Raw genomic sequence first — 26217 nt, forward strand, 5'->3', positions numbered from 1 at the left:
AAATTAAAATTAAGTTTTGCAGTGTTTAGATGAGTAAATTACAGTACAGGCTAATTTGTTCTGATTATGTTGGCCTTAAATGTTTATAGAATACTAACTCAGGTTCTAGATTTACTTGTTAGATAACTATTATTGATACTACTGGATGGCAGTCTACAGCCTTCGAGGTTATCCAAAGTTACGCAATTTCAAACTGGGTAACGTGGTTGAAGGAGCTTTTTTCTCCCCTTTTCGTTTTGAAACCAGTGACGCTTTAATTACAAAGCTGACTGAGCAATCTGTTTCCATTAACAACATCTATTCTTCATACCTATATTAATGAAAATATTCATGATAAAGAAAATGACCTATCGATGTCACAGGCACATAACCCACCATATTGCAGTGACTACAAGAAAACACTAATGCAGAAGGAACAAACCAGACTCTTAAGGATGTGATCACACATACTATAGCTAAATATAGAATAGGTTAGACTTTCAGAGAGTGAAAGCTACCCAACCCAAGAAACCTGACAACAGCAGAATCAACAGCTGATTCAGACACAGCTTTCAACAACAGATTTCTTCTTTATGGTGGGATTAAATACAGTTTTAAATCCAGGAAAACCAACCAAACAATCCAATTCACGTTCTTTACCATCAAGACATTTAAAGGGAATTTATTATTATTACTTATCCAAGTTGAGATTTATTTTAAGATTAGAAATAAGAAACAATAAAAGCCCTGTACCAATTACAAGTGACCATGTGTTTGATCCACATCCCCAATCCACATCTCCTACCTCGGTTTCACAATTAATAGATAGACAATCTGCCTTGCTGCCACAGAAGTGAACATAGTATGTCTTCAGCCACCCTCAGGGAGGGAATTTCCTTTGCAGCTCCCTAAGTGGAGTTCCAGGTACAAGTATTTGGAAATTGCTACCAAGGTTCTTTCCATCTCCCCCTTCATCCCTCAAATGGGCACTCCAAAAAAAGTCTGCATTTAAAGTCTGGTGCTTAATGTCTGGTTTCCTGGGTTAACAGTCTGACTACATGGAAGGAAATGCCCGCCTTAGCCTTTCTATAAATATCAAAGTATTCGCTATGCCAATTTCAGGCAGTCACAATGGAGCATATGAAGTTAATAAAAGTTATAAAACTGGCAGAACCTGCTTGGTGGAGAATATAGTATTTCTTTCCTGCAAGGAAAAAAGTTCTTGATATGCTAAAATACAGAAAGTAGATCATTAGAGGCAGGAGGAGCACTGTTTTGTACAGCACAATGGTTTCCCAGCCTCAGACACTTGTGTTTGAAGAACTCATCTACCAAATACACACCTTGAGTCCTTACAAGGCAGCAGAATCTGGGAAAAACCATGATCAAACAGAGATAATATTTTCTCCACTGGAAAGTCTGAACTGAAGAATAGGTTAAACACAACAAATTTATACCACTCCAGCTTAAGGCCCTTCCTCAAAGAGATCTGAGGGTGTTAAGTCTATTCACATGGACAGTGAGCAACACGATGCACAAACTTTGTAGGAGGAGCCTGTGGCAGAACAGACCTGGAAGATTAATTGTTCCTCTCATTTGAATAATATATTATTCTCTTTTAATCAAGGTTAATGCCAATTGCCACAACAGTTACTTCTGGTTTTGGTGAGAGGAACGGGCAGGACTTCAGTTACCAGAATTCACTTTGCATCCTCAGAAGAGGAATGTCCTATTGCATGTCACACCACATGCATGAAGGCTTGTCAGATCTGGTATCCGAGAGAAAGCTCACTACAGCAAAGCCAGAATACCTGCACATTTGTCATCTTTCTTGGTGTCCTACTTCCTTGTATTTTTTTCTTCTCCAGGAGGCTGAAAAACTGGATAAGACTTTTCTGATAAAATTATACAAAGAACTATTTCTGGTTCTAACAGCTCATGCTAGCTTTATTTTGTAAATACCAATCTTTATCTAACACTGCAAATTATATTGCACCATGAAGAGTTTTCACTGCATGTACAAAACAAACATGAACCAAAAATCAAAGAGGATAAAGACTAGAAAGTAAAGGAAATCAAACATCTGCCTGAGAAGAGCAATAATGGACTTAAGGTTGATGGAATACTTTCTTGACTCTTCTGGTCAACAAATATAATTGCTTCAGATTAAGAAAGCTGAATATAACTGCTTTACTAACTTAGAACTATAGCTGCATTAATACACTAAAAAGACTAAAAGCAGTGACTAATGTGTTTGCAATAACTGTAGTCTGAGAAGACTAGGTAACGAATGTGGATCTTGGATTTTTAAATCCTGACACCTGCTTGGAATGTGCTGGGTCCGTAGGATTATTTGCATTTGAGCAGGACCAACACTGACAACTCAAGCATTCCTTCAGATACCGATACACTCACCTAGGTTCTCTGTGTTTTGGGGAGAGATCCAGATATTGGGAGACATTTAAAAGTTGATAGCATGCTGGTATGAGACACTGCTTTACCAAGCGCCCTTCAAATTAGTTTGAATGTACCACAGTTACTGATCCTTTCAGACACACACACACATATATATATATATACACACACACAAGTAAAATAAGGACAGACATAAACCCCAAATACAAGTCCTGCATATTTACAAAACCAAAATAAGTTTGAAATTATAGCCCAGACTGTATGTTCTAACAGTTGTCTTTAAAGTCTGCTGTCCTAATTCTAGAGATAAATGCATTTCCCAGCAGCAGATCCTTAGTCATTCAAAAAAAAAAAAATATATACAAAAATCTTCATTTTACCAAAAGACAAACTTCATGAACTACTTCTCTGCTCATTCACATGTTATTCTGCTGTGAAGCAGGACGCCCCGTTTTTATGTACTTGCAAACTGCAATAGTTGGAGTCTTAAAATTTATTTCTCATCCTGCTGATGATTCAGCCCCTGCCCCTCTCCTCTGCCGAAGCTCCTCTGCCGGGAGGCCACGTCAGCAGGACACGGTGCTGGCTGCCAGGTCACATCCCAGGCTGGCTGGAGCAGAGGCACGCCGCCGTGTCGGCAGCACGGCCCCGCGTTCCCCGGGAAGGGGCCGCAGTGTTGGGAAAGGCTGCGGCCATCCCTCCGAGTGTACGTGGATGCCGTTGCAGAACGCCTTGAGTTTCCACATCTCAAAAGCATTTCAGAAATATTTCCACTTTCAGCAGTATTTCTCTCTCCTTCCCTCCTCTCACAATGTGTAGTGTAAAACATTCAAACTTTAGGATTTGGAGAAATGAAGCCAAATTAAACTTTAGTTACGTGTCAAGCTGCTTCTTTTTTCTTTCGTCTTCTATCAGGGAAGTTATATTAAATAACAGCTATCAATTCATTATATTCTAATCAAAAGGTATTTTTAAAGGACTAGATATTCTATACAACAAATCTACTAGGGCAGGTGCATCATCTTCAAGATTTAATCCACACACATGCAAAAGAATTTTCCATGATTATTCTAAGCTTTATCAGATTTAAAATGGAGAAGCTATGATTATACAAACAGTAAACAAAGCATCCTATTGTTTACTTTTGGCTTCTTACATGGCTTCCTATACTTTATTGTAGTGTGCTAGAAACAAAACCTGTGAGATGAAAGGAGAATGGTGCTATGATCTCACTGACAGTAACGAGGGGAAAATCTACTCTGTTAGCATCCCTTTGCTCTCTTCTCTCAGAAGATTTTAACACAAGTTTCACAAAGGTATGGAAATATGTTATTTATTGCATGCGGAAGGAACAAATGATGCACAATCAGGACCTCAGTTTTCCAAGGTGACCAAACACTAAGAGGCCAAATGGCCCATATACGAAATGCAGGTAGAGTCACCAAAAATAACACAGAGTGTAAAAGGCTCCATGGCAAATTCTGGTATTTTCTGGTTAATAATGGGGCCACAATGAGAAAATAAAATATCTGTTATGATTATATGGTTTGGTATTAACAACTGGTGGTTTATAGCTATACCTTTGAAAAACTATGGAGTGCACCATGGGTAATATCCCAACAGGAGGGGCACGACTGAACCCAGGCTTGGTGATAGGCCAGTGCTACCGATGGCAACACACTGACATGACCCAAGCTAGAAGATGGTGAAAATGCCTCTAAAGGGTGATATTGATTCTGTTAGTGGAAGAAACAAGTATTTTGGCCGATAGAACAAAGGTTGGTTAGACAGGAATTATAAACAGTAACATGGGATTCTTCCAGATTAAAGGCTTCCACCACAGTTTTAGTTTGGAGAATGCTTGTGCAGATAATTCCTCATTTGCCCATTAATAGAAAGAATCAAAACCTTACTTAAATGTGTTGATATACCAAGGAGGCCAATGGATACTGGAGGCCGGACTTATCCATCAAATAATAAACCTGAACAAGAATTATGTTTTAAAACATATTAGGGTGAAAAGGGCCCTTAGTGTAAAAGAGAAAGAAATCGAGCCAAAATTTTATAAACTCAATGTAAACAAAAGCTATTTAATACCAAAAGAGCAGCTGTAAAATACCACCACACATGACTATTTTCCTCCAAACCCTAATGACCAAAACAATCTGAACTGAAACTGCATTTCCTACAGAAAGTTTTCCGTATCGTGTAACCAGTCTGCACACCAGCACGTAGGTGGAAAGAGCCGAAACACTTTGGAAAAACAAGCAGAAACAAAAATCAGAGCTCACCCTGCATTTCACCCCTCCCTTCCCTGACATGGCCAAGGCATGTCCAGCCTGTCCCACTCCCGTGCGCCCTGGCAGACGTGCCTCTAGGAGCCCTTTCTGCGTCCCAGGAGCGTGCCTGACCTCATGCAGACACACAAGTGGTGTCAGACAGAAGCAGACACAGTAAAGAGGACATTGGTTCTTCCCATTTTTGCAGAATTTTATGTTCTGATCACTGCAGTGCTTTGGAGCATATTTTGAAAACAGTCATAAATTAATTTCTTATAACTTAACTGAGGGCCATATTCTGAGAATTCAGCAGATAAAAATGGAAAGCAAACAGATGCTATGGCACACCCCTGCACTGCTGCACCAGCCTGGCCCCCCAGTAGCCCCCAGCTCTCATCAGTGCACAGGCAGTGGCTGCTCTGAAGTGCCCAAAGCACCTTCCCCCCTCAGATTTCACAAGCTGCCCTTTGATTAAAGGTTATTTCCAGCCTTCTGGATACCTCTCTAAAGCAGCATGATTTCAGGTGCTGCTACTATTTCATCTCAGGCTGAAAACAAGCCAGGTGCACTGAGGAGCAGCCCATCATCTGCCTCTGCACCTGCAGAGTGATGGAGGGAGATGCTCTCAGCAGCTGATGCAACGGGAGAACTTGCAGCATTATAAAACCAGCCAGCTACCTGAACCTGTATTTTTTTGTTCCACTTCCTTAGGCTTCTTCCTTCTCCAGTCTCTGACCTGACATCCACCAGTTCCCTCATGTGTGTCCTTCACCACTCTCATCTCCGGTGCCTTTGTCCCCACCCACACACCACAGTTATCACTCATTTGCTTACATGATGTCCCATCTATTTTCAACTCTTCCTTTCCCTCCAAGAAACTGACTCACTTCCTCATTTCCAATCTCATACTGAAGGGGAAAAAAAAAAAGCATACTTTTTTTGCTTTGCTTAGACTAAGACCAAACAGCCTTATTTCACTGACACACACATTCACCGTATATAAATCTACAGGTATTTAGCTTTTAATATTATCCATTCCTTTGCATTACCACACCAAACCACACCCACCCACCAAATTAAGGGAATAATAATTCCAGGAAATCTTTCATTTGAGAAACCACTGCTAGATTTTTAGCATACTTCTGGCCTTTCTCTTGAGTTACTGGCTTTTAGATCTACAGAAAAAGCAGCACTAAAATTTAATTCTTGCATTCTTTGTTTTACAAGATAAGAACAAGCAAGGTCCCTGTAGCACTTCAAGTTCAGTGTCAATGGCAAAAAACTTGCAAACATCACTTGAAACAAATATTAGTATTAGTAAACTGTATGTTTATTATACTGTTGTCATTTCAAAATGTAACCACCCAAAGGCAATTTCGGTCCTTGTCTACTACACAGATATTCATACTTAAATATAGCTACAAACCCTCCTTCCCATTGCACATCTCTATCTTGTCCTTGAAAACATCAAAAAAGACCATTTAATGCAGAGCCTTGTTCACCTGTGCCATTCTAGAATGAAAGCATCATTTCTTGTCATTAGTAAATTTGTCTTCTTTGTACATAAATTTTGTGCTTCACTATTCCAAACCTAGTGCTGTGATATTGAACAAAGACAAGAGAGAATTTTCAAGAGGATCTTTTCAACAGCATGGGCTAGACAGAATACACCAGGAATTTCAGTTTTTATTATGTATTTTCAACACGTGGGTGACAAGCAAGTTTAAGTGGCACCAGAATACTCATTTTGTCCATATTATTAATACCACAGTGTGCATGACAGCTTGTCATTATTGCCTTCCAGTATGAAAAAGGACTGAACAGATTCTTGGGTACAGCTCCACTGCCCCAAACTATGCACAAACTGTTGGACTTTTAGATAATTTAGTATATGGCATGATTCTCATGCAGCAGTAGAAGTTCCTATCAAAGATCTTAAGATATTGGCTAAAAACATCAGCCTTCAGTCAGTCCCTAGGAAAAGACAAATTTCCTGAACACATCAGATTCACCCAGAATCTATTTATTCTAAAATTCAGAAAGCAGAATAAGTTTTTTTTCCAATACAGGGTGGCTGTTTCAGTTGCATTCTGCAGCTGATCAGATCCACGTTCTCCCTCTCTTCCCTATTTCATTTAGTGTGGTTACCCCAAAGCACCAGCTAGAAGGAATCTTTGATATAAAGGGAATACAAAGTTGGAGCTGAGCAAAGAAATGGGTGAGGATATGCCTTGCCCTTGTCGTTTCCTTGCAGAGCTAGCAACAGTCCACTCAGTTTGATGAAAAATTAAGTGGAAAAATGCAGAAAGGAAATGAAGTATTTAAAGTATTGACGTATTTATGAAGTATTTATTATCTGTCAAAACTATATAAAAAGAGCAGCTTTTAAAATACTGATGATACAGCACATATACACATTTCATCACTCAAAAACACTGAATTAAGATTCTAAATCAGAGATCTTTTAACCACCCACAGAGGTACAGTTTTGCAGTTAAAGCCCAAAACTTAGCCCAAGTGGGTGGCAGCAGAGGACAACAGGGCTTTCCTCCCTGTTCCCTAGGGATACTGTGATTTTCAGAGGAAGTATACTAATACTTTGTCATTAATACGCACATGGTTTAAAAGGAACAAAGACTGGTCATCCAATAGCACACAAATATTAAGGATGTGCTTTATGTTCCCACTTTATAACACAGGCCAGGTGGCCAGTCTCAGTGTTGAGCAAGCGCTCAAGGGTTTAACAGTCAGGGCAGGCAGGAGAGCGAGGCTCCTGCCTGCACAGGCAGCGTCAGGTCCCACCTGATCCAGGTTCTAGCAACTATTAAAAAATAAGATTCTTCTCAATTAATCCTCAGCATCTCCTTTCTTTATTCCTTTATTTGGTTGCTGCTATAAAGGCTACAGAAGTCACATGCCGCTGCATCTCTTTTATTAGGTGGGATGGAGAAGGCAAACCCTTACAAAGTCAGCCAGTATCACAAGTCCTGGTGCGAGCACCTGGAACCACTCAGATGCCTCCTTAAATAAGCCAACACATGGACTGTGCCATACAGACCTTGTCCTCAAGGGCTGGATTTCTCCAAAAGCCCAGATTTATCCATCTCTTTAAATCTGTCCTCTCAAGGAAACCACAGACCCTCTTTTCATGCCCACTGACCAGCTAAACTTCTCCCAGCCACTATCCTTACCATGCACTGCTTAATCCAGCCCCCCACCGTGACCCATGGGGCTTGTAAATCCATCTCTTAAACAAGTCACCTCTGGCTACATGCAAATAGAAAACAGGAATGAAGACAGCACATGCTGTAACACATTGCACATTCAATTAAAAACACACATTTATTCCAGTTTTATAGTATTTTAGGAGGGTAGTATCTCAGTTTGGGGTGGGGGTGTTTTTATTTAAATTTTCACTGATTATCTTACTGGTGAAACTCTAAGGAATTGGAAAAATTTTTTTGTTTTAGGATTTCTCTACTATTCCAAAACATTGGAGACCTTCAAATGTGCATCTATTCTTTTTATTTTTAAATAGTGATTATTCAACTAGTGGCTAATTACACTTCAGGGTGTTTAAAACAGAATATTCCACAGAGGTCTTCCTTAAACAAGTGTCTGTCTTCCAACCTTGAGAAGACAAATGAAGATTCAAGTAAGTCTTCTTTTTCTCTGCTATTTTCATGTCAGTCCTTTAATACACATTATCCCCACCCATCCCCAGATATGCCATAACCATGGAGTCAAAGGGTGTCCTGGATACAAAAGCAGTGGTTCACAGGACATCCAAAACAGACTTCAGGAACACAAACTAAAGATTTCAAACATCTCAAAAAGCCAAATATAAAAAAATGCTTTCACAAAGATAAAACAATTAAAAAAAAAATAATCACTCCACATAAACAAAGTTAGCTGCCTCTGCAAAACCAATACATGACAAGAGAAAAAGCAGCTTTCCTATACCCTGAAGAATTTAGTGTAAGCAAGGCATGACATCTCAAGTTTTTAATAGGTGTTCACTTCCTGAACTCAGAAGAATCACACAGTTTATAATAAAGTAGTCCTTCATATTGCAAATACAAAGTAATCCTATTTACAAGCACATCTTATGTCATAACACTGAATACGTGGCAGTAAGGGAAAAGTGAGTATTGTCCGTTCAGTGGGGAGCTACCAGCTCACAGGCTACACACTGCCTAAAACGAGACTTACATGCTGCCTTAACTTTGTGCTAAAACTATTCCATAGCTTGCTAATCATAGTGCAACGTGGGAGCAAAGGAAAATGCATTATTATTGTCTGAGTGCTGCCCCACATATAGGGAATACATTAACCTTTAAACATACAGAATACTCTATCACAGAAAAAAAAAAAGACATTATAAGTTTTGTTGAGCAAGGGGGTATGTAATTTCCAAAACCACTGCACACAAAATAAGCCTGTCTTTTACAGTAACCTCAGAGCACAGGAAAAACAGAACTGTCACGAAACCTAATCTATTTGCTGGCTAATTACAGTTTCTTCCACAATAGATCACGATTAACTTCAGTTAAGTTCCACAATTGCACTGTAAACACAGCTTTACCAAAAGGGAAAAAAAAGCAACAACGATACAGTCAGGTGCTCTTCCATGTTTGAAGCACGTACTTATTTCAGCAATATAAATATTTCACAATAAAGTGGGAGCTGAAGCTTTTGCATGAAAATAATATCAGAATTTTCATACCAAACTTAAGAGTGTATACAAACACACACGTGTGCTTTGGCAGTCAAGACTGTAGCTCTACCAAAAAAAGGAGACAATCTTATGCTACAAATTCTAAATTAGTTTTATGAAAGACTGCTGATGAGTATCAAACAAGTCCCATTGGCACAAACATGTTAAATTACAGGGAGTACAGAACCAGGAGGTTTCAAGTTGCACTCATTTAAAAACACTGTCTGAACAACAGTTTGAGCATGAAAAAAAATAAATAAATGGTGTCATAATTATATTTGTAATGGAAATTTTTAATGTACTAACCAATATAAAGCATTCATTTCAAATAAAAGGAGTAGCCAGCTTTATTCCTCTGTTAATTGCCACGTGAACCAATTTCTTACCACACAGCATGTTGGCTATAAATCTTAACAAGCAGTTTTAAATTGCTGCTATTATTGCTCATCAAGACCAAATAATCCTGGATGGCGTTCAGGGAAGCTTCTGTAACGTCTATCTCAAGCAACTATTAATTTGTCATTTCCATAAGGATGAAATTACAAGCAAGAACCACCAACTCTTCCACTGTTTAAATGGGGAGGGGGGCACAGAAAATATGCAGAGAGACTGCAAGATGGGAAATTTCAAATAGACATAAAGGACAAACTCTTCCCCATGGGAGCGGTGCAGCACTGGGGCCATTTGCCCAGGAGCAACCTCCATCCTCAGAGCTTCACAATTCAGGAGGTGGTGGACAACCCCATCCACCTCTGACACTATCCCTGCTTTCAGCAGAAGGTTGAGCAAGGTGACCTCCAGGGGTCCCTTCTAACTCAAATTTTAATAAAAAGCAGTTATCCTTGCGCAGTATGATTTTATTAGTTGATGAAATTTAAGAAACAGTCTTTGATTAGATTTTAAATTTGCAGTCAAAATACAGGGGCAATTCACTAGCTAAACAATTATTATTAAACTGACTTTATTTCCCCTATTATTATTACTTTTTTAGGAAAGGTTTTTGAATTAATAGCCCACTGAGATTGCTGCTTAATGGTGTAAGATCTGGAAAGGATGGGGGAGGCAACACCACCTACCTCCCTTCTCAAAAAAATACAATAACAGCATAAGCTCAAAAAATATCACTTAAAACAGTATTAGCAGTACAGCTACGCAAAGTCTATTCCCTTTAAATTTTTATTTAATCTTCCTGTATTTATTGTAGACAGCGTTATACCTAGGGAAATATCTGATTCCCTTCAAAGCTGTATTTGCCACCAGCTAGAAAACCTCTTCACTGTACTTAATATACAACCTGAAAGGTCTTTTGTTGCTTCTCCCTTCAGACATGTTAAAGAGATTTTGTGTGGGCTCTCTCTTCTAAAAAAGACAAGCACTATTTATCATATTTGCACAGTTTTACCAAGAGGTAAAACAGCAGTCAAAAGACTGCTTACATGCTTTTATTCAATACTACATAATTAACTGGCTCTGCTTCTAAAGAACCAATTTAAAAATCTGCTCAAACCCAATCTGACTTCTCCAAGCACTCTGCAAAGTCTGTACTTCTCTGCTCGTTTTCTATTGCTCCCAATGCCTGTATGAAAACAAAATAGTTTTTCCATGGATATCCACTTAATTCGTTACTAGTTTTCAACCTAATTTGGGATCTCTGATTTGTATTTACTATTTGGTTATAAGGAAATATGCATATTAAAAAATGCTGATAAATGACTGAACAGAGAGAGAAGTCTCCTGGACTTGCAAGAAATTCATGACTCATTTCAAGATACTGAAGTACTGTAACACATACAGCAGCCATGTCTGCAACTTCTCACTCTTAAGTGCTTCACTCTACTTTCAGAGCTGCGTATCACGTTTTTGCAGAGATGAGAGAACAAGTATTCCATAACGCAAGCAATGCTCATCCACATGTTTGTGTATCCTCTTACCTTGGATGCATTGCAGGGTTCCATCCTCAGCCCTTATTGTAAAGGTTTCACCTGGATTAACTTGAACCAGAAAGACCTGCCATAAGAGAAAAAAAAAAACCACATTTGTTTCACCGTGATCCTCAAAAATTAAATCTCCCCAACCCAACAATTGTGTTATCTGTACTTTGGAAGAAGTATGGGGGGCAGGGAGGGAACAGACTGGTATCTTTGGGTACCAGCAGGGTCCAAGAGCCAGTAGAGACTTAAAGCCTACATACTCAGCTAAATTATAAGAGCTGAAATAAAGATATAACTCAGTGGTGTGTAGATGAGAACTACGGCTTTGGGCTCCACCACAAAACTTCTGACAGCATGTTTAACTTAGACAAATGCTGATAGATAAGGACATAAATCTTTAGACTACTGGCACATGAGAGCAGAGAGCACATAATAAAACTCCAGCATACAGCACCAAGCCATACCAGGATTTCAAGTTCACAGGAATAAAAGTTTTTTGCACTGTAAGGGGAGTTGATCCATCACATTTTTTAAAATTTATCCTTCAGTCCTACACATAGCAGATCTCAGTTAAGCAAAATCCATAGACACACACACAGTTCAATAGTTGCACACAAAACAAGTAATAAACTATTTATTTAGTAACAAATACAAGATTTTTTAAAAGAAATAATCAAAATAGCAGCCCAGACTCCCATTGCTCAATTCTGCAGATGATGGGAATGCTACGAAGACCAGGAAGCACCAAAACACATCTCAGTTCAGTGTATGTTGTACTCATCTTTATTACTTTTCAGGTGTCTAAAATCATGGTTTTAAAACTTATAATTTAGATTTATTTCTTTAATGGAGAGTTTCACTGGCAACTAGTGATCATTTATCCCATGCTCTTGCTGCTTGTGAAACTTTTATTCAAATAATTTAAACACACTTCTGTTCACTTTGCATTGTCAGAAGTTCAGTCAAAATCTGGATTAATCTTGGTAGAAATTGAAAATTTAGATTTATATTTTTTTGTGAAAACTCTCTAAATTTAGGTCTGGTCTTTATATTCTGGGACACCTGCAAGCAGAACTTAATCATTCAATCTGGAAAGACAGAATTAATGTCGTGTTTCTGAATTCCTTAAGCTAAATGCCTAAAATAATTATTACCTAGATGACCTTTTGAATTACAGTAATCCTACAGAAACCAATTATTCCAGCAACATTTTTAATGCATAAGCTGAAAAATCAGAAAAAATGGCATATGAAAGCCATTATTTTGTCTGCAACAATAATTTCTTGGGGAGTACAGATCAGGGTGGATCTGATCCAGCATACAGTGCACAATAAATGGTTCAGAAAAGATAGAAGGCACAAAGCCATTCCATCCCTAATCTCCAAACAATCAACAGTTAAGTGACAGCATTTAAGTGCTCTTTTGCTATGAATAGGCGTGGATTATCCACAACAGGGTATGGGCATCAGGTCAAAAGAAGCACAGAGCAAAGCAGTGTCATTCAGGGGTTTTTTTAAAAAAAAAAAAAACAACACCACAACAAAAAAACTCAAACCAGAAACCTGAATACAAAGAGGCAAAGAATCATAAAAATATTTCATAAGCTCATTTGCATTATATGTCTAAACCAACAGCTCTAAAGCTGCTTATTAATGTGCTTGATTAATGTAAACCAGATGCTCTAGCATACCATCACACCTTGGAAGAAATTGGTCCAACTCCTCAAAATCCATACCCTAACCAAACTGATGTCTCCTATATGAAAAGCTCAATCTTTTCCCTAAAGCAGGGAGTTAAACTTAATGGCAGATGTAAGACTGACGGTGAGAGAGGGATTCCTCATACTACAGAAGGCAGGTGTCTACCCCAGAGTTAGTTATCAAAAGGGTATGATTTACAAATTCCTTTTCCAGGAGTCACTGCAAAGGTCAGTCTCCAGCCCACGTGTCTGCATTAGCGCGCCTGCAGTTGTGCTTTGAAAATATTTCCTTGGATTACCACATTAAGAGACCCATTCTCAAGATTATATCCCCAATAATAGCTGTTGCTTATGATGGCCAAAATAAAGCACAGTTATCCTTGCCTAATTACACAGGTTTTTAACACAAACAAATTGTTCCATCAACAAATTTGTTTCTTGAAGGGCAGCGGCCACCATGGCTTCACCCCTACATCGCGAGCCTGTGGGGAGAGTTTGGGATTTATATATAATAGCTTCTATTAAACTATTTTATGTATGGAAATAATTCCTTATTGACAGTTCCTAGAGTACAACAGTTTGAAGATTTCATATTTATTAAAAAAAAAACAAACAAACAAAACCAAACACCTCAGCACTTGTTACTGCCACAAAACATGGAATTAAGTTGGTCAGAAAGCAACATTCCCCATTGTGTGCTGCAGGATAACAAAAATCAATTCTGCCTTGCCTGTCTGGAGTAGGAACTATACTACTTTTGTCCAAATTTTAACTAGAGCCCAGTAAAGACAAGAGTCCACAAAACATTTTCACCTGGAATTTTGTTTTGACCTTAAATATCGAACACATTGAAAGGATAGCAGTTTTCAACCATTAGCTATGCAATTAAGCCACAGACCTTTTCAAAATTATATCGCTGCTAGAGAAAAGTGCTTTATTCTGTCAATCAGTGATTTGCAGCAAATTTCACCATGGTTGTCACCTAAAATCCAGTAATACTAATCCTGGTTTCCCAGGCTCTTAAGTAAGCTGTTCAGCTTCAGTGTTCATAAAATTGTATTTGTGAAATGTGAACAATTTGTACCATTTAATCTCCTAACAATTTACAAGGCTGAAAGCCATAAGCAATCTGGTTTTATTGATATTTGAACATTTAAATACATATATAAGCACAAAGATCTTCAAAGAAAATCAATGAGCTTGACTTCTATTAAACCAAGTAGGTCTCTTGCACCAAATGATGGCAGACCCACTAGATCTGCACCTTCAGAGTGGTATTTTTCTGTATCACAGAAGAAGAGACACCAACATTTATGAAATTCATTTACTTCAGCAAAATTTCAGAAAAATCAACAGCCAAGGAACAAGCCAAGGCCCTGTGCCTCCAAAGCTTTGTGTGTAGCTGGAAAGGTCATCTCCTCAGCCATTTCCAGCTATGCAGGGTTTCTCAGAACAGTGAAGAAATCACCCTCCAGCCTCAGTGGTACAGAAAAGCACATGCTAAACCAGTAACCATCAGTACAAATAATGGACTTAAAAGTTATACTGTAGGCAAGAACTGCATTGGAATAAAGTACTGTAGCTGTCATTTCCTAAAATGTAAAAACAAAAATAAAATCATTAAGTTCTGAAGATATTAAAAAGACAGACATTCTTCTGCACCAGTGCTCAAATTAGCCACCTTCGGAGCAAAAGCAAACACTTATGAGCTGTTGCTGGGAGAAGGCAGCTGTATCAAGAACAGGAATAACTGACGTGTGACTGATGTGGGTCAACGCTGGAGCAAGGGCTGGATGCAAAGGGAGGATGGTCAGCACACGAGCACGTGTACCTGAGGTGGCCTCAGACCCAGATCAGGATGCTCCTCGGGCAAGACCCTCTGCTTGCCCCCCACACTGCAGGCAGACCCCTTCCAGCAGGCTGCGCCCCAGCCCCAGCCTCTCCTCTCCACCCAAACCTGGGGTACTGGGGTTTGCCCCCATAATCCACCCCACCACCCAAACCACTCTGCCCTCCTCCCATGCCACCCATAACCCCCTGAGAGCTTACAGTTGCGAAGCACCAACTAACAAGTCACAGAGCTGAGGTCAAACCACTAAAGCCAGTGCACATCGAGTATCAGATACTGGGCATCTTCCAGTCAACGCCCCCAACTTGTCCCAGTTGCCTGGGACAACTCGTATCGAGGCACACTGCGACTTCTTTTGTTAATACACACTAAGTGTGTCAAACTAATTCAAAGATTTATTTCTCCCCACATCCTCCTAAAACAACAAAACTGTATTCTACAGCCTGGAACGCAGCTTTTCTGTTTCCTTTCCACACAAGGGATCTTCATGAGAACGCCTTGTTTTCGAAGCTTTTAATTAAAAAATCTGAGGAAAGCAATAAAAAAAGTCTAAAGAGAACGCTGTTATTTTAATGAAAACAAACACAGATGATCTTTAATTGCCCTATGTCTCTTCCAATATTCATCATCCCGAGTATGCAGGTTTATGAGATGGCAGCAAGAGGAGAGAGAATCTGAAAAGTCACTTTGAGCCCACGCTGCTGCCCGGCAGCATCACAAGGGTGGGGTCCGACATCCAAGGACACTTCAGCCCAGTTTCAATCCCCCAGCCTCCTCACTTCCCAAAATCTGGAGCTTGTGACAGCTGCGGGTAGGGTGTCAGCAGCACAGTCCCAAAGGCTTTTTCTTTTCCCAAAAAAGTACTCAGATGTTTGCTTTAGCAGTTTAACCCACTCAATGTTGAAGCCCAGCCTTACCTGCTGCATCCTCAGAGAAAGCTTGCTATCTCTATAACACACTTTTTTTACATTTATTTTGCATTTAAGAATGTTACTATGTTTTATTTAAAGTCATGTTTGTTAAGACTGATTAATGTTACTAAGTTGCATAGTTACTATAAATATTTATCATCGCACACACACCCAATTTGGCAATAATTGCTCTATGTCCAGACTTAAGTTTTCATGACAAGCCAAATGCACATCACTCATGTCCCACTTGTTCCTACTATCCAACTCTCACGCCTACTGGGACCAGGGGAAGAGACTAACGAACCTGCCAGCAAAGTCTAACACAGGCTTAAAGCTCAGGTTCAGGAATATTCATTGTGGATGAACAGTCTCACACAAAGACAGAAAACACTACCTGATAAGGACCAAAGCCATATGCTATTACCTATTTTGTATAGCACTGCTTTACTTATACAAGTGTTTTTCAAGCACACACAAGAAAATTCACATCCAAAGTAGGCCATCATCTCCTAACTATTTTGCTGCAGTTCACCTGCAAGCACAGGTGCAGCAGCAAGTAGAAAGACATTCACTTGCATCCATGTGATGCAATACAATCCAATGCTTGCTTTAAAATATTCCACTTTATGAGAACCTTTTCCTTGCTAAGGTCAAACAGCCGCTTGCACTGCTTTGGCTTATTAAAACCCTGCCTTAAGCATTTTCCAGTGTGGCAAATTTTCCCTTCCCCATTTAGATATATCATGCTTCATACAGCTGGGGGGCACAGCACCATAGGCACCATCTGGGATCCAGCCACAGGTTCCCCACAAATGCTTTAAGTTATTAAAATCTACCACATTTACGATTTCTACAGTGTATAACTTTTGGAATATACTGCATCACTGGGAAAGAAAAAAAAAAAAAAAAAACCACACACCACACCCAAAGCAAAAACCCACCAAACCCCCAAAACCCAGAATGATCACTTGGGTCCACATTCTCTATTCTACTTTAAAAGACTGTGCCCCAGACCTGTATGAATTTCCAGCTCTGTCCCACAGGAAGGACCAAAGAGTTCACATCTTTCTATGTGCAATATTCTTCTCAGGAATAGATTCCCCCTCAGCCACACAGGAGCAGGTAGGACAAATACTTTCAACCTCTCTTCAGTTAGAAAAATCAGGGAACACGTTACATCTTAAACAATAAAACAGTGACTTAAAAATTAATATTTGATAATAGTTTTCTGGGCTTAACGCCCCTTTTTTCCATAAGACAGAAAATAGAGACTTGAAGCGATTCAGTCAGTTTATGATGAGTGCTATTGATAGCAAGCCCACAAGTGACAGATCCTGAACTCCCTAATTTATCACAAGTTAAATACTCTCCAAACATGCAGTAAAAAAAAAAATAAAAAAATTTAAATCAGTATAACAGCATAACAAATTGCTCTGACAAGTAAAAAAATTTTAAGATTCATGAAGTTTTAGCAAATTCTTTTTTTTATTGTATTCACAAAGAAACGTATTTGTGAGAACAGTCTCAGAGTTTGCCCACCAACATCATTTGGTTGAAATTCCTTCAGAAAACTTCATTCTGGAGACTCCCTAGATAGCAAACACTGGCCATGAGTTAACTTTCCTAATGCTACTTGGCTGCCATCTGTTCTAATCTAAATGCTTAAGACAACTGAATCTGCTGTAAAAGTCAGTATATTTACAGAGAAGGAAATTTCATCATCCTTCATCCAATAGACATTTTTCATGGATTGATGCTTCTCAACTTGGGTATTTTAGATGTGTACCAGTTCTAAACATTTTTCTTCTTGAAACAAGCCTCCCTTGTGCAAGTATCCCCCCTCTCCCCTAAAAGGACATTTCTGCAAGTATATATAAAAAATTCCAAGAAACTATGAAGAAGTAACTCTAAGTTTTGGCACAAAGTTCATTCGCTCAACTCAGCTGCTGTTCAGGTACAGTATAAAACCCAGCTAAATGCTTTCAAGCTCTTGCAAGGTACACAGATTTCTTGTGCTACAGGAAGGTACCAAATCTTGTTCCCCTTTCAGACGTACTCTTGTCTCCCTTATTCGAAGTGTGTGACCCTAAAAAACAGGAACAAGCACACACAGGACTACATGAAGTGCCTGGGCTTGAGCCAAATAGTGAAAAAACAAGGTTTGGTAAACACACCTTTACAAAGAGCAGGCAAGCAGAAAACTTGCTACACCATTGCAGGTGCAGTAAGCTAACCAAGCCGAAATAAAATTTCCCAAACTAAATCACCCGGCATTCTGTACAGACACGCTATGGCACAGCTAGCTGCCCTCCACTTTATACTCCAAGCTTTTTAGAGCTTGCAGTGGAGTATCTACAGGAAACCATTGAAATTCTTGGACCAAAAGGTTAATTATCACTCCCTGAATCCCCACAGGAGTTACAAGTGGATTAGAAGCAGAAACAGAGTAAGCAGCAACTCTGGAAGGGATATGAAAGCATTAAATATAGTCAGCGGTAGTGGAAACTAAGTGTGGGAAACTTTAAAAAAAAAAAAAAGCCAGTGCTAGAAATGCCATTTTGGGAAGTCTAGAGAAGAGGGATTACTGTCAAGCAGGCAGAGACGTTCCCAGCTCTGCTCTGTACAGCTCTGCAGCACTTATCCCCAGGAAGATAAAACAACTGAATGTTCCTATGCAATTGTTTTACAATACAGGACTGTTTACGGGCAGAATTGCCTTTTGCATGGCTCTCCATCTGGCTGCTGGTAAAGCTCAGGTGTTTTACCAGCTCCAGTCTGCTCTTTTCTACATATGTAAGAACCTGTCTTCTGAGAAAAGCCTTTTCTCTGAAGCTCAGCATTTTCAGGTACAGCTTATAGCACAGCTCTGCCATGCTGGCATGGCTGAGGCTTCACTTATCCAGCAACATGTAAGGAGGAGCTACAGCAAGTGCACCCAGAGCATCTCCTCAGGAGCAAGTACTATCAGCTTCAAAGCTGATCTGCGTGCCAGCCACCCTGTGGTCTGGAAAACTCCACACACCTCACCTCCCACCAGCTCAGCTATGATGCTTTCTTACCACCAGCTTCTAATTGAGCCTGTAATTATACCCTGGAAAAGCGAATGTCCTTATCAAACCAGCCGCTATTTATGAGGTAATATAAACCATCTTTCTTAAGGAAGTAATTCTTATGTGAATCTAATCTGAAAGCTGTTCCTGCCTTACAAGGAACTAAGATAAATCTCTTTCAACAAACATGTAATATTTGCTTCTACATTACATAACAAATCATGTTAAGAACAATTAACATAGTCAACTTGCTGCTAGCATATGCAAAGATCAAACACAGCATTTATTCCAATTTCATTCCATTTTAGAACTGTACTTTTAAAAAGTGAAGACATGAACTAAAGCTCCATGAATAGGATGAAAATGATAAAGCATAAAGCTTTGCAACATATGAAGGCTGATCCAGACCAGAGGCCAAAAAAGGTCTCACAGAAAACTAGTATTCCAGCTACAAGTACTTATAGAGGTAAGGTGATGAGGTCTATGAGCATCATCCAAGAAACATTTATGTAGAAAAGGAACCCGGCGCAGAACTATTCTGCTGACTCCTATTTGCATCACACAGCAAAAGCAAGACATAATGCACTTCCAGTACGTCAGCAATTCACTTTACTCCAAAACATTAGATGAGAAGTCAGATTAAAGGCAATGGAGGCATCTGCCAAGCAAGGCTGCTAAAACATCACTGATGGGGAAATTCAAAGATTGGACTTAGAGCCCCATCTCAAAAAAGGGCTCAGAAGACTTCATTTATTCTTTCTATAATACAGAAGGAGCCACAGGACAGTATAACCTGATAAATGGTTTCCAGCAAGGAGGAAAGGGCATTTTTAAAGAACAATTATCCTATCCAGTAATGATAAGATTGTTCCTTCACTTAAGTATATTAATATTGGACTTGGTAAATAAAACCATTAAAAGCTTTCTTTTCTATTTTTTCAAGTTGAAGCATGATGTGCAGAAATGACTTTAAAAAAAAAAATCACAGCAATGAAAATCTGTATCATAATGAGAACCCAGATAAGCAAACAGACTTAGAAGCTCAGAAGAAAAGCAGAAATTATGCTTCCTTTCAAGGTTGGTGTAACTCAAAACACAGCTTGGAAGGAGGAACAAATGATCAAGGGAATGAGAAGTAACAGAATGACATTTTATATTGATTCATGAAGGACAGCTTATTTCTACCTTGGTTAAAATACCTTGCTGAAATGTCTGACACCAGAAGGGACTCAAATTGAGTAACACAGAAAAATTGCTAGGGTAGATGTTCTACAAAGAGAAAGATTAACCCAAGATGACAGGTTTGGTAACCTACCAACTATCAGCTTAAACCTTCAGGCTGTATCCTGACATGAAGACATTGTTATGGTCCTATAATCATTGTACCTACTTCTGATCAAGCTCATTAGAGAACATCTCCCAGAAAAATATGAAAGCAACTATAAACTTGTCTTCCTTCAAAAGCACGCTCACAATTCACTTCTGCTTCTTATAATGAAGTGCAGGGTAATACATAGGACTGCTGGGACCAGTACATTTAGGTAAGCAAAGAATGGCAGACATCACAGGACTCATCTTCAATTCTCCATTTCTTTCCTTCTTTCACATTTTTAAAATATCAGCATTTTTGTTTTAAATTCTTAAAATATCATTCAAGATACTAGCAAGATGTCTGGACAACAGCTAGCACAAGTAAATCATGAGATTAACTTTCTGCAAAGCCCTCAAATATGTAGCATTTATAGCCATTATTTCAATCCCATTATTTTAACTTCAATGAACACATATGCAAACAATCACATTAAATTTAATGGAACACTTAAAGCATTGCTTTTAATGTCTTTCCAGGGTAAGCAGAGATTTCTACCTTCCAGGAAATACTCTGCGCTCCCTAGTGCTAGGGAAACCACCTTACCCATCTTAAAAATCCCTTGGTGGCCCAGAAATAGTTCATTTAAACCAGCCATTTTCTGCAAAGCTCACTGACCTGCTGTGATCCATCGCCATTCACGATGTGAGGCATCATGGCTACCTCCCCGTTCAGCAACGGTGGCAGCTCCAGCGGAATTTGGTCGGTCATCATCATTGTGACGTACATTCATGGAGAATTTTCCTCAACGGACTTCCTGCAAGAGAGGCATCAGTTAATGACCCTGAAAAACCCACTTTGACTTTAGAAGATCACCAGCATCGGCATGGATTTTGCCATTGAGGTAGCAACCCAAGCAGGACACCTGCTTTTGTAACAGGATGTGTAAGGGAACTTGAGGCACTGAACGGAGATCTTAACTGTTAGATCAAGAGCATGGAAGGTCATCTTTCCATGCAAGGCTTCCAAAAAAAATAAAACTAGTCAGATTTCCACTCGTTCCCATTATTATAATCCCCAGGCCTCATTGCACAGCTGAAATAGGCAAGTTCTGAGACACTGAGGGAAATTTGTTCTGTTCCTAAAAACCAGCATCCTGCTTGCTACCACAGTTCTTGGAACTATGTATCTGTGTGGTTAAGATGTTACATCAGTTTCACTCAATAGCCACAGTTCAAAGCCAAACACCTTTATTTTCTTTCTAGGGCCCTATAAACAGCACCAACTACCACATATAACACAACGAGCAGGTGCCTGACTTCCACTTCATCACGATCCAAAGGCTTAAGGTTTCTGCTGGAGCAGGAGGAACAGCACCTCCCTACCATTTTGGGCTATACAGAAGACAGCAGAAGATCTCACTTAAGGACCTGTGAAGAATCACATACCACTTGCAGCACACCCTCCCCCTTCACAGTTAATTGATGTGATATGTAAGCATCACTAAAACCACAGGGAGATTGCTTTGTGAAAACAAGTCTTAATTCAGCATTAAGGGTACCATCATACTGTTTTATGGAGCAATAATCCAGTTCTTCAGTGAATAAGAAGGATGATCTAATCACATAGCTTATCTAGACTTCTGCACAAGAACTCCTAAGCAAAGCAACTTTACAGGTCCAGTGCTGATCAGCCAGCGCCCTCAGTACCTCTCATGCCAGAGAATCCCAAAGTTCTCCTGAATAATTTCATACACATCACAAATTCAAATTAGAAAAAAAAAAATAATAAAAGTGCTGTGACTTAGGTGGCTGTTAACAGCCAGGTAATCAGCTGGCCCAAGTCCACCAGCATATAGAGAGGGGAATTTTTGGCAAAGAGCAACAGGGAAATCCCCGCTCACGAGGAAAGTGTTGTGGGATCTAATATTTACATGAAGCACTTGACTACAGAGCCATAAACCAGGAGTTTAAGTCATCTCCTCCGGAGGGGACAAAGCACTAAGCCAACCTCACCAGGGTTGGAGCATGTGGTTCCACTGCTGCAAACCTAACGCTCCCATACCTGCTCTGCCCCCAGGTGCTGCTAGGCTTTACATTTAGAATTTATTTTTTTTTTTAGCTTAACAACTAAACCAATAGTTTAGTTGAAATAGACTCTCTTCATTTACATCAACCTCTTCCAGAGCTCATCATAATCCCATCACCTGCAGAGCAACTTGATGATCAGAAACATCAGCCTGACCAGGAGCTGGTTCTCCAGCTGCTGAAGAGGACCACTTGTGTGCTTTAAAAGTGACAGCAGTGCCCACACAGACTGAATCACATCTACCCTTTCATTCTTATCACACAGGCCCCCTTCACATCTAAGTAGTACCGGAAGACTAAAAGTGTATTTGTTTTTCAGAAGGCATACAAACTTAACCCTGTTACCTCCAGCTGTATATCTCAAGATCAGCATTTTAATTTAACTCAGTACCAAATTTAGCATGACTCTCAAATCCTTCTGATGTTCTTAACCATGTGAAAACACTTTTCTAATCATCACTGTACTAAGATATAAACAGAGGCAATCTATTTTCATCCACCTTTAAACAAAATCCTTTCTTTTATTTGAGACCCAATTACAGGACAGAAGTTCTCAGCTTGAAACACAGCTGTCAGGAAGATGGTACATCCTCAGCTGGGTTTCAAGTCCTATCTACTGCCTGTATCAACTGCTTTGTCCCAAAGTCTGGCAGTGTTTTAGTCCTGCTGTCACCACTACCCCAAATAATCTGCCCTGCACTGCATACACCCATGGAGTAAGGAATAAGGACACTTGCTAAGCACTCCTGTAGCCCACAGGATCAAGATCTCTGATCCGGCATGGGTCTATCGATGAGCAAAGCCTCCCTGGCTTTGTCATTCAAAGCTTGACCCAACCGTTACATGGGCTACAGAAATCTGTCCCAACATCCCAGAAGCTTTGCTCAATGCATTTTCCCCCTGAAGTTTTGCAATATTTGGAGCTTCTTCCTAGACCTTTTGCTTCTCGTTACTTCACAGTCTCAAGATCCAAGTCCACAACCAATATTCATAGGTGTTGGGTTTTGGAGGTGGAGGGGAAGGAGTCAAGCAGTGTGACTTCAGCTTTTTGGGTTTTTGTTTGTTTAGAATTATGAGGAAGAAGAGAACATGTGAGGTTTTGAACCATTTCTTAAATGCTTGGGATTAAGAAAAGGATTGAAAAAGCCTAATACTGAACACCAGCGAAAACATCAGACTTAGCAACTGTCAATGGAAACACATTGATTTAGTCAACAGTTGTATCTTAAACTACATTGGTTATATATGTAGTTACATATCAATAATTTTGTGTGTGTACATATATACATTCATATATAAAGATTATTTTAAAAGAATGCGATGTTCATGGGAACTATTTTAAACTGATGTAAAACAGTATCTCCCTCCCCCAAATAAATGACATGTTCATCTAGTCCAAATCTGAAAGCCCCAGCTTTAACAGAGTTTAAGCGTCACGCCAATGCTATTTTCTTAAGAAAAAAAAGCCAGACTGTAGCTTGAAGCTACATATTTTCCTAGCAATATTTCCATTCCAGGCACAACAACCAATATGTTGACATTTATTTGCTACATGTCATTATTTAAAGTTTTACAGCTGCATTCCTTTTGCTTTATTAATGGTTTGTCACTACAGCCATGTCTACACTTGCCTCACTTTAAAGGGGAAAAAAAAACCCCAACAAAAAAAACCCCAACCTGCTTCCTTTATTTGTCAGGTCTGGTACGGTCGTGCCAGAAGTAATGCCAGCAACAGTACCGGCTACAAAGCACAGCTAGCCACAGGCATTTTTTTTTTAGCAGTATTTCATACAGATGAACTCCATGAAGTTAGATGAGACAGGGTAAAAACATCTACCATGAGAGCGGCAGACTTCACACCAAAGCCAAAACCTTTAGAAATAGGCTTCACACACTTTTTTAGCTTATTTGCTCATCCATCCTACGTAAAACAGATTTATTCACCATGCGTTCACACCTCTCCTAAAACCTAGTGTTCCACCTGCATCAGGTGATCCTCATATAAGCAAATTTGATTAATACAAAGAAGGTAAGGTCTGAACACAAGCACTTTCTTTTTCCTGTAAATGCAGGAACATCTCTGGAAGAAAACACCAGACAAGGACTCAAAGAGCCAGGTCACATTTCAGGATGTGAGAACTCTTCCTTAGCTAAAATATGAACTGCCAAATGCTAACCCACAGCTTTTTTTCAGGTACTAACTCAAATTTGGGGTTTTGTCTAGAAAGCTGACTATATTTAAATATAAAAAAGATATTTCCTGTGCGTCTACATTCCCCAGGTTTGGCTGGGACAGACCACAGCAACGCCAACATGGAGCAAGAGGCTACATCTCCCTGTCTAGCTACCTCCAGGAATATGGGAAATCACAGCTTACCATCTTGCTGTAGAGCAGGGAAGAAAAAATAACCATTCAAGGTTGATGTTTCTCTCCCCAAACCAAACTTCCAAACCTTTTGATGTTTGCAAGTTACTGTTACAAACCTCATTTTCAATTCGGCACTGCAGTCTTCTACTGATCACCGAGATGACTGTTTCCTTATATTAATTCAATATGTGAATTAGTAATACATAAATTAATTGCACATGAAACTAGAGAGAAAATTAAAACATACAGAAGAACAAAGTGTAACTATCTAAAAAACAACAGCCATGTATGGTGAATAAATAATGACCCAACAGGTTACATCAGAGTTCTCCTGAAATTCCAAAAGCAGTGTGAACTGCATCAAGGTATCCAAGTCCTACTTTTCCTAGAAGTTTTTACCCATGCTATTAACGGGGCTAGAAGCCAAGAACATTTTTCTTTTTGTGATTTCCCCCCCCGCCCCCGCCACCTTCTGTCTTTTACAAAGCCAAAGAACTTCTTCCAGCTATGGCAGACAAAATCAGAGAACCTGGCAAAAGCAAGAGGAGTTCTGAATATTCGCTCCTGTGACCACTCTCTGCAAAGCCTCAATTTTTTTTTTCCCTACAGCAGATCATTAAAGCTACTGAACAAAGTGTTCTGCTTTTTTTATCAGAATCATCTGAAATTACAAAAGTTATTCTACAAAGATGACAGACAGCTTTCCAATACCTAATAGAGCCACATATCCTGGTTTATTTAATATGCAGCAAAAACCCAGCATGAAATGCATATTTGTACTCGTGCAGTGCTTACTTAGGGTTATCCTGTCTGATTAGAAAAGAACACATTACATAAAGAGTAAGAAGCTACATCACCTTAAATCCTAGTGTTACTATAGGAAAAGATTTGAAATGCATACAGTATAAAACTCTGAAAGGAAGAATTTTCTCTTTCCAGCCTAAAAAACCCCCTTACAATTTCAACTTCATGAAGCTCATACATGGAGAGTGAATGAGTGCACACACAAGCCCAAACAGCGCATGCAGCAATTAATAAACAAGCAAACAAAAACTCCTCAGATTTTCTACACGATTTGTCCTCAGGCATGATGAGCAGTTCGTCCATGGCCCAGCCACCTCCTGAACCACCCATGACCACAGTCCCTCCTGGCTACCCGCTGCATCATTGAACAAAACCATCCATTTCTCAAACTGCTTTCCATGAGATTAAAACTCAAATGCTACTTGGCAATGGCAACCATCAAAGTCAGAGGCATACTGGCGCTCAACCCTCCCTTCCTAAATTTAGAATAAGTGTTTAATTGTCATGATGGTTATAAGCTATCCTGCCTTTATAACAAACCCCAGAAATTACATGGTATTGACATGTGCAGTCACCCCTGAAGAAAATTAACCTAAAGCATTCCTTGTAAAGACAACTTAGACATCAAGAGTGGCTTCAAAGATAACTCTATTACCCAACAGAAAGTAGTTTTCTTGAAATGGAAGTTTTCTCCACTAATTCTTCAAAATCCTAAAACATATCCCATCGAGGTTGAGGAGAGGAGGAGAGGCATGTGTCAAAACCATATATTTTTTTTTAAAAAATATCAGGTTATATAGTCTAATATGAGCTCCTTTC

At 39.4% G+C, this 26217-nt stretch overlaps 1 protein-coding gene across 1 annotated transcript in view; it reads right to left on the reverse strand.

The window, feature by feature from the left end:
- Positions 1-26217, reverse strand: part of FNDC3B (fibronectin type III domain containing 3B) — a 209527-nt gene that overhangs the window by 148750 nt on the left and 34560 nt on the right. The window contains exons 2-3 of the mRNA XM_074834262.1: positions 20818-20956; positions 11322-11397 (exon numbers count right to left, since the gene is read on the reverse strand). Coding sequence (XP_074690363.1) covers positions 11322-11397; positions 20818-20928 — 187 coding nt within the window. The 5' untranslated portion in view covers positions 20929-20956. The remainder of the gene's footprint in view (positions 1-11321; positions 11398-20817; positions 20957-26217) is intronic.

The sequence above is a fragment of the Strix aluco genome, chromosome 9 (assembly GCF_031877795.1).
Source record: "Strix aluco isolate bStrAlu1 chromosome 9, bStrAlu1.hap1, whole genome shotgun sequence".
Classification (NCBI taxonomy): domain Eukaryota; kingdom Metazoa; phylum Chordata; class Aves; order Strigiformes; family Strigidae; genus Strix; species Strix aluco.